This window comes from Empidonax traillii, unplaced genomic scaffold, assembly GCF_003031625.1.
Source record: "Empidonax traillii isolate 1590-97213 ecotype Southwest subspecies unplaced genomic scaffold, ASM303162v1 scaffold3:size4013460, whole genome shotgun sequence".
Classification (NCBI taxonomy): domain Eukaryota; kingdom Metazoa; phylum Chordata; class Aves; order Passeriformes; family Tyrannidae; genus Empidonax; species Empidonax traillii.
Window position 1 is genome coordinate 1,593,490 of NW_020955196.1, and position 9,269 is coordinate 1,602,758.

The 9,269-nt window shown below is 42.6% G+C and overlaps 1 protein-coding gene across 7 annotated transcripts in view; it reads left to right on the top strand.

Moving 5' to 3' along the window:
* Positions 1–9,044, top strand: part of LOC114069919 (A-kinase anchor protein 2-like) — a 157,130-nt gene extending 148,086 nt beyond the window's left edge. For 6 of the 7 annotated variants that reach the window (XM_027907553.1, XM_027907085.1, XM_027907317.1 and 3 more), the window contains 2 exons: positions 190–228; positions 5,369–9,044. In XM_027907553.1, coding sequence (XP_027763354.1) covers positions 190–228; positions 5,369–5,461 — 132 coding nt within the window. In that variant the 3' untranslated portion in view covers positions 5,462–9,044. The remainder of the gene's footprint in view (positions 1–189; positions 229–5,368) is intronic. The other variant, XM_027907242.1, reaches the window with a different exon arrangement.
* Positions 9,045–9,269: the final 225 nt, after the last annotated feature.

Here is a 9,269-nt window from a genome sequence, read left to right on the forward strand (position 1 = left end):
TTTTTTTTTTTTTTTTTTTTTTTTTTTTTTTTTTTTTTTTTTTTTTTTTTGTGTGTGTGACACCCAAGTTGCTTGAAACGTTATACCATGGAACGTGCCAGTTCTTACAATTTCTTTAATTTGTTCTTGTTTCCTAGTTATAACATGCTTGTTCAACGTACTAATGCTGATCTTTTCCCTTTCTACCAGTACACCTGTAAATTACTGTCTAGCAAGGTTACTTCTGAGGTACTTTTCAACTGCTTTTTTATTTTTGCTTCCTCTTGCATGGTGATTCCAAGTGCATGTTGCTGCAGTTGGCGTTTTCATACTGTGTGCCAGTGCCATTTCATATCAAAATCGGGATGCCAGTGTGTGTGTGTATGTGTGATATTCCCACATATCTGGAAGTCAGCTTGAAGAAGACAGAAGTTTTATATCAGTCTCTCACCCACAAATATTTGTGTGGCTGTTTTTCCTAACCCTTGGATTCTGGTTACAATTTCTGGCACAGGAGGGGTTGTAATTAAAGGGATGGGGACTGTTGCCCTGGACTTGAACATTCCTGAGGTGAGAAATGAGAACTTCTCCTTAATCCCTCTTACGATTTAGCTGGCAAAGCTAAACCTGGGATCCAAGTACCCTCAGATACTGAGTGAAACTGCTGTGGCTTTCCTTTGTTTCTGATTACAATGTGTCAAAATCTCTATATTTTGTAAAGAACCTGAACGTCAACCTTTCAAAAGTGGAAGAAGAGTCAGATCAAGTGCATGGCCTCAAGTCTGTTGCATTTTGTGATCCTGTCCTTGTCCCTGTCTGTTGTGATGTGATGACTGATCAGACTCCCACAGCTTAGCATCAGTGTTGGTCTCAGGGTAGAAGAAACACAAACCTGCCAAGGAAAGAGTATTTTAAGAGTGACATTTGGTATTTTAGCAAGGCAGAACTTGCACACTCTTTATCCCTATAAAGCTGGACTTTGCCAAAGGCAGTAATTTTAAGAGCAGGTGATTGATACTAACTACACTTTTGCAATGTTTGTTAAGAACAAGATGCTTAGTAATGTGGATATTTCAATTGCCTGTAATTTTCTGTGCAGTTTATGGTAATGACTGGCATTCATTTATTCAACACCAGCACTTTTTTATAAACATGAATCTTCCGTTATTTTTGTATTCTATAACATATTTGACCACATCAGCTACCTCAAGACAAGTACATGAACATCTTCTGTCCTGGAGAGTAAAGCAAAGTCAAGTCTTTCCTATTCATTAAATAATTTAGTATGGGTTTTATCTCACTGATACAAGCCAGTGATTGATCTTTGTGTTTATAGAGAGTTAATCAGTATAAGAGCAGTGCTTTCAGATGGTTTTAAACACAGGTTGAGCCTCTTCTCCTCCATAATATCTGCACAATAATCTAAGTCAAGATTTATAAACAGCAAGTAGTAATCAGAGTGTTTGATGTTGTGTGAAAGGCAGAAACTCAGGTGTAGATTTTACATGCCCAGCCCGTGACCTTCTGCTGGGAAGAGTTTTGTGTCCACCTTGTATAATGATAATGACACAAGGAGTAAGGAACTGGAAGTGAATGTGCATGAATGGGAAAGGTGTTAGAAATGAAAAAGGCTGTAGGACACAGCAGTTCTGTATGCAGGTGAAAGGAAAGTGTATGTTCTGGCTAATCCCCAGCATCTAGCCTCAGACTGAAGAAACCACATGGTTCTCACTGGAAATCTTTAGCTGAAGCCAGGCAGTTGTTTCAGAAGGAACAGCAAGACTCGAGGCATGAAATGCCTCTACTCTCTACTGACCTCACAGGTGAGCTGTCTCCTCTTCACTAGAGCTTTCCATTGTCCACTCCAGTGCAGGCAAGTGGCTCAATTTTAGCCATTGGTGGCAGCACTGGAGCTGTCCCAGCTATGCTTGCACCAGCTGGGAGCAGGGCCATCCATGCAGTCAGCCTGACAGCTCCACTCCGGGAAGCAGCAAACAACCCCTGAGCAAGGCACAGTAACTACTGAAGTTAAGCTACCTGCAGCAGACTACATCCTGCTTCATTAGGGCGATGTGGTTGCATCACCCCCAAACCCCTGCACCCTATATCAAAAGCACATCCATCTGCTGTTTTGAAGAGACTTATGTGCATGCCCATATATGGGATGTTTTTATCCTCGAAATCTTCTGCTTTTGGCCTTGGAGGTATATGTATATTCAAATTTACAGGACAGTAGCTTGAGCTTTCTAAATACTGATCATACTGTAGGAGATAACTGCAATTAGGTAACATTATGCAACATTAAAGGCTACTGCTGAAAATTTTTACGGTACAAAACAAAACCAACACACTGGATTTGATGGCATAGGGCATACAGTTTATGTTTTAATACTGACGAGCAGCAGTTGAATACTGTTTGTGTCTTGTTCCAGAAAACCACATTTTAATCTCACATACTCAACTCCTAGTGTATTCAGTGAATAGATTAAGTAGGTGCAGTAAAGGAAATACCTTCATACTGGAGAAATAGATGTTCTCTTGGTAGTTCCAGGTTTTTTAAAAGCATTTAGTTTATCACTCCTGAGCAGAAACACTCACATCTGCAGGAGCAGGCAGTCTGTTCCCTGCATTTGTGCTTCTGTGTCTTTGTGCAGAGTGTGCTCTGTGGATGCATGGTACTCATAGATTTTAGACACCCAGACCTTTGCATTTTCTGGGGGTTTTTTGGTTGGTTGGTTGGTTTTTGTTTGTTGGTTGTGTTGGGTTGGGTTTTTTCAGTTCTTCGAGGTCCAGATGGGAAGAATTAGTAAAATACTAAGCTCTAGAGAAATTGTTTTGCTTCCACATCAGCTTCGCTGGGTAATGAATTCAGTGCTCCATTGAGGAGTCCCAATTCCCCACTCAGTCATTCCAGTTGCATACTATAATTATGCCACTGTTTCCTCTAGCGGGTCTCAAACTGACACAGCCTTGTAAAAACAAGGGTTGTTTTAGGTCAAACACTCTTTTCAATAGATTTGAGGAATAATGCTGGACCTTTAATTTATATGCTCTACCATTTAGAAGGCTTGTTGTTTTAATACTGAGCCAGACATCACTACTTGTTTTCCTGCAAAGTCTCAAGTCCACATTCAAAGCCTGCGTGGTATCTCTGATACAAATCTGGATACAGCTTTGCTTGGAGCAACCAGCAATGTTTTCAGAAGTAGACAAGCCTCTGGGCATGTTTGCAGATCAGGGATAAATGGAAGAAACCCTGTTGCTATCTTTTAAGACAAATACAATACGTCTATTAATACAAGATGTATTAAGACAAGTACAAATACGTCTATTGCGAAGCAGGAATCTTCAGTGTTTAAGGGTCCTGACTGTTGCAAGCCATCACTAGAGACCTTCATAACATTGTGATTTTCAGCAAAGAAGCCGTTGACTAGAAATAGTTGTAAATTATGTAAAATTCGTATTATTTTCAGCTGCATATTTTTACAGGCCAAATTCAGCAGACCTCATTTAAGTAAAAAGTGGCAGTTTAGGTTTGAAATTTATGTTGAATGATGCACTGATAACCACTCCCAGCTTTGCTTCTCCATTGTTCAGTTTGGGTTGTCTTTTCTTGCTTCAGGCACTTAGAATCCCAGACACATAGTTTTAACTGGTGGTCCTTACCCCTTCAGTGGGAATAACTCCAGTACACAGTTTACAGGCTGATGTCTTGACAATTTTTTTTCTTGATTTTGATTATTTATATAGTAAGGTTTGTGATCACATTTGTCCTCTACTGGGTAAAACAGAAACCACTCAGCCCTTGTCCCCCCTTCTGGTGGTGACTGCCCTTCAGAATAAGGAGGCATGATTTTGGGCAAAATTTCAGAAAAAAATACCTTTAGTGGACCTGGACTAGCTTTGTAGGCCTAGTCAGTGCTGAGAAGGAGACAGAGCTTTAGTTAAAATTTTTCTCTCATGGCCAAATTTTGCCTTTAGTTCTTTGGCTTGTTCATAGTCAAAAGAAACTAGGAGGGAAAAACAATACTAACACTGGCAAAACTCCACCCTATCTTCAGCTCCTGAAAGGAGGTCTGGGAGTTTCTTTAAATGCAGGAGTGCATTTTTATTCCCATAGGCAAAGTTATGATGGCCTGTAATTTCAGCTGGCAGTTCAGAGCTGATTTTCTGATACTGCCTTTACAGGAACCTAGTACCTCTATACTTTTCCAATCACAGCTTGTTACACCTGAAAGAAGAGTTTCTTTAGTCTTAGTTTTTTTATTTATTTAAATAAATAACTTATTTATTTCTGTTCCTGTCAAGGTGTAAGTCCTCACTGCATCTGACTTCCTATACAGAAGAATAAAATAGCATCCTTTCTCAAAAGGTCTGCTACTCTTTTGCAGTCAAGGAGTGTGCAGAGCAGCTTGCAGGAAGCAGTAGGGACTGGGGATGGGTGGCATTGTTTCAGTGAAGAGTTATATATTAACTGTGGGAATTTTTTACAATTTTTTTTTAACTGACATTAAAAATTTCAAAAGTTTGCTTCTTTGGGAGGGCTAGTTTAAAACAAACTGAGAGCAATGAACATTGGCAGCTTTGTAGTTTGATCATGGGGTGATAATTCAGTACTGGTCAGAAAATAACATTGCCATGTGCTTCTGCAAGAAGGCTCCAGACCCCTTTATATCTCTGTTGTGTGGAAAACGCCCACGGCCATGCATTATTTGCTGAGGAGTACATCAGCCAGACATCACAATAATGCCTTTTGGTGTTGTCTAATTTTCTTTCCAGCCTTCTTAAAACACATATTAAAACTGTTTCTTACTTTTTTAGTTTATTATGTGTGTGCATAGGTACAATACATACCCAGTGTGTGCATGCATCTGTGTGTGTGACTATGTGCATATGAAATACATATAAATGTATTGGGGCCCAACTTGTACCAGGTTTTGTAGTTCTTCCTTGTGTAAATGCCCTTTTACTCCCAGAGCACTTTGATCACAGCACCTCAGCTGCAAGACAAAGACTAGCTTCTGCCTCTGGGGAGAGGGTCTTGCCCCCCTGGGATGGGGCAATGTGCAGCTGGGCTTGTAAAGGGCAGCTGGGGCTCCCCTGAAGAGAGTTGGGTGCTGCCAGACAACTCCTACCACTTCTGTCCTCCCCGTGGTGTGGCTTTGCTCTTGTGTGCCATCCCCCTCCACTTTCACGTCAGCAAGTGCTTCATCGCATGAGTTGTCCCTTCTCGCACAAGGTGGGAGCCTCGTGGGAGGGGCTGGCCTGGCTGGTCCCTGCCTACCTGGCTGGTCTCTGCCTGCCCCGGTGCACAGTGTGGGACACCCCTGCACGGGGGCTGTGGGCAGCTGAGTGACACCCTGTGCTCTCCCTTTTCTCTCCTGACCAGGTCCTGGAGGCGACCAGGGTGAACCGCAGGAAGAGTGCTCTGGCGCTGCGCTGGGAAGCCGGCATTTATGCCAACCGAGAGGAGGACGAGTAACCACGCTGTGGTGTGAGGACAGCGACCAGGCATACCGGAACCAAAAAAAGAGAAAGGAAGAAAGGAAAAAGAACAAAAAACAAAAAAACCCCAAACACAAAAACCCACCATGAAAGCAGCAGCATTTTAGTCTGATATTTATTAAATACACAAGAAACTCGGTGCACATAGACACAGAAATGATCCTGCTCCTGGCAATCCTGAAATTACAGGAAAAACACACCTAGAAAATAGCTCCTTCCCTCCATCTCCCCTCTGAAAATAATGCAGTGGAGAGGCTGCAGGAGGTGGGAGCTCTCGGGGGGGTAGGCACAAGGGGGTGTCCACAGGTGTCCCTGTGGACCAGATCGGCTGCAGGCATATGGCAGGAAGTTGTCATGGACGAGTCTGTGGCCAGGACTCACACTTGTGCTTCCTGCTGACCAAATTGACAGCCCTGCCTTGCCCCCAGGATCACTGTCCACCCAGCAGCTCCTGTCAGAACCTCCTGCAGTTCCTTCGCCTCTCACAGCCGCTGCAACCAAGACCGTCGGCGTGAATTCGGCATACTCTTATCCAGCCACAACACACGAAGACACTGCCCTCTGTTCTAATTCTTTGAGGAGACTGAAGGGTTGGGTTTGGGATTGGACTGGTTGTTTGGGGGGGGGTGGGTTCGCTCCCCTTTCTAGTAATTTATCTGTTTAAAAGGAGAAAAACCCAACAAACAGGGAGGCAGTTATTGCAAATACACAATCCAGCAGACTCAGTCCTTGTGTTGCAAACACAAGCCATCACAATTTAGGAGTGGAATAGATGGGGATGAGAGCTAAGCCAAATGGATTACCTTAGCTTTAGGATCCTATATGCTTGCAATATCACCTGAACTCCAGGTTCTCAGAGCATATTTACACAACAAAGTTTCTAAATAGAAAATCTGTATTTAGCGGATGACAACTATTTTTTGATGGTGGGGAGGGAAAAGAATGGCATATGTGTTTGAAGATGGATAATTTGAAGCAGAAAGGTAGTGGGAAAGAGATACAAATAAAGGACATTTAATTTTTAAATGAGGCAATAATTGAACTAAGCCAGACTCTGGCCTAGAAAGAGGTAAGAAATAAAGAAAAAAGATAGTTATGTGTTCAACTATATTTATACAACGTAAACAGCCTTTGAAGTAGAGTGCTTTGTGGAAGTCTTCACGTTTCCAGGCAACAAAAAAGCTAAAGGGCATAATGAGTTGGAAGGAATGAGCAAGGAAGAGCAGACAAGGGAAGAAAACATTACTTTTGCCGTTCAGCAGGTGTTTCCAGCGCTACAAGCAAACCATAGAGCCTTTAGTTATTGCTTAGGCTTGGGATCAGCAGTGAAGGATTAGTGTGGTTTTGTGTTGGCGTGTGGGCACGTGTGTGTGTGTGTGTGTGTGTGTGTGTGTGTGCGCACGTGTGTGTGCGGGCGTGTGCGTGAGGCTGGCATACCAGGACTTGTATGGCAGTGTGTGTGTGTGTGTACTGATTATTTTCTCCAAAGCTGTTTTACCAGCTTATAGTTGTGAGTTCTGATTTTATTTTTTTTTTCCGAAAGGGGATATAAAAATAAGGCACTGAGTTAATGCAGTATTTGTGATATTAAAATTTGACCCGACATGGTATTTGCATGAGTCACAATTGCAAAGTATTGACCAGTTTTGTAAGCTGACGATTAGGAAAAGAAATGTGGTATTAATTCTTGTGCTTTGTATTTGTATGTAGTATAGAGGCTGCGGGTTTACTCTTTCTTATCACCAAGCAATACAATAGGAGTATTTTACAACTGGGAACCATAATTTCTGGACTAGAAACCAACAAGTTTGGGAGGTGATGGGAAAAAAGACACCAAGCTTTTTTCTGTACAAAATACTGTCTTTTTTACAGTCAGTTATTATTTTGACATCTTTTTAAGAAATCATCAGCCAGGATACTGTGTCCTCCCTAAGCCTTTCCTTGGTTTCATGACCTGCTGTGCTGTTTTATCCTGAAACAGTGAGCTCATTTAAAATGAGTACCGATACTGTGAACATACTTTTGGTGCTTTTCTCAAACACAGAGCTTGCAACCAAATTATTCACCACCACCACCCTTCAGCATGTGATTTCTGTCCATGGACACATATAATTTTGAGGCTTATTTTCAGGGAATTGTAGCAAATGCAACTGTATATACCCATGGACTCAGTTCTGTCAGTTGTCTCCGTAAGTGCTATTGAACAGAAGAAAACGCTGCTGAACCGAGAGTTCACTGTGATAAGGGCAGCAAGTTTATCTCAAGGAGGCACCCTGGGGAGGCACCTTGCCTGTGAAGGAATTACATACCTAATGAAGGGGACCTGTTGTTCAGACATGGCAGTCAACACTGTGATTCATATCTGCAGACGGGTCGTTTCTGTACAGCCGTAGGAAAAGCAGTGGCACCAGTGCAGCACTAGTGAGACCATACGTGATGTAGCTGCATCTGTGCGCTCTGCACATCTGTGTCAAGAAGATTCCTGGCTCCCTCCACCTCTGGGGAGAGCTTAAGAAAGAATGGGAAAAAAGAAGTTTCCTGAGAAGAGGATATGGCCATTGTACCTGAGCTGAGGTGGTCTTACATTAAATGCCGCTTTTCAGAGTTTCCCCCAATATTTGCTCCTGAAAGCTGGCTGAGCCCTGGACTGCCTTCCCAGGAACTTGTGGTAGTATTTTCTTTAGCCTGTAGGCCTCCTTTTCCCTCCTGCTCTCACACTGGAAGCCAGTAACATCGATCGCTCATTACTGGGCATCTTTTCATGCTTTGCCACATCCCCCCATACTGCTACAAATAGCCTGAAGTGAAAATTAAATTGTTCCTTTAGAAAGGGGATGTGGTGGTGAGGAGACCCCAGGCAGGAGTCCTCTGTGAGAGAAGTATTTGCTTTCAGCCCCTGCAACAGAAGTATTGGCGTGTAACAGTCCAGGACAGACAGACTTTCCACCCAGCAGTTTTTCTCTTCCAGAAATTATGGACACTCATAGTCAGCAGCACATTCAGTGCTGTGGTAACAAGAGTGAGATGCAGTTTCCTTGCCTCTGTTATTTGATTTGCATGCTACCAAGCTTAGGTGTTTATAAGTATACGCCAGTATTACATATCTATCTATATATGACTGTATCAAATGCAACAAAAGAGCACTATTGCAGAGTTAACTTTGTCTCCACAAAAGAAACGCTCAGATCCTTTCCCGTGGCAAAGACCGGTTTTAATGAAACTGTGTATTGAGAAATAGTTAAGCATTAGCATTTGTGATTATAATCAGTTTGGAGTTACAGTGCAGGTTTTCTGAACAGTTCGTTTTTAAAGCTGCCGATTTGGGCTTCATCTTGCTCTGTACTGACATTATCTGAAGGAAAATAGAGTTGACATGTTTGGCAACCAAAAGGCAGCATCCTTGTCATGACTTACCAACTAGTTTCAACAATACCTGGCTTTCTGTATGTTAACCACTTAAATGTTATCCTGCTTCTGTTTTATAGTGACTGTGAGGCCTACAATGCAAGTATATAATTATTTTCTCATTAAAACAGAAACCTGTGTTGTGTTTCTATAAAGCTGCCTGTTTTTTCACATTACTGCAGGAAGGTGTGCCCCTGCAAGCAGCATGTGGCTGGAGGAGAGTGGCCTGAGCCCCACCTCCCATGGCAGTCGGTCAGTCTCTCCCGCTGTTCTTCACTCAGTGTCTGTCTCTCTGGAGGCGGGAGAGATCTTTCTCCACTCAGTGCTGTCACTTGCAGGTACAAGAGCATCCCTGGGTGTTTCTGTCCCATTGGCAAGCT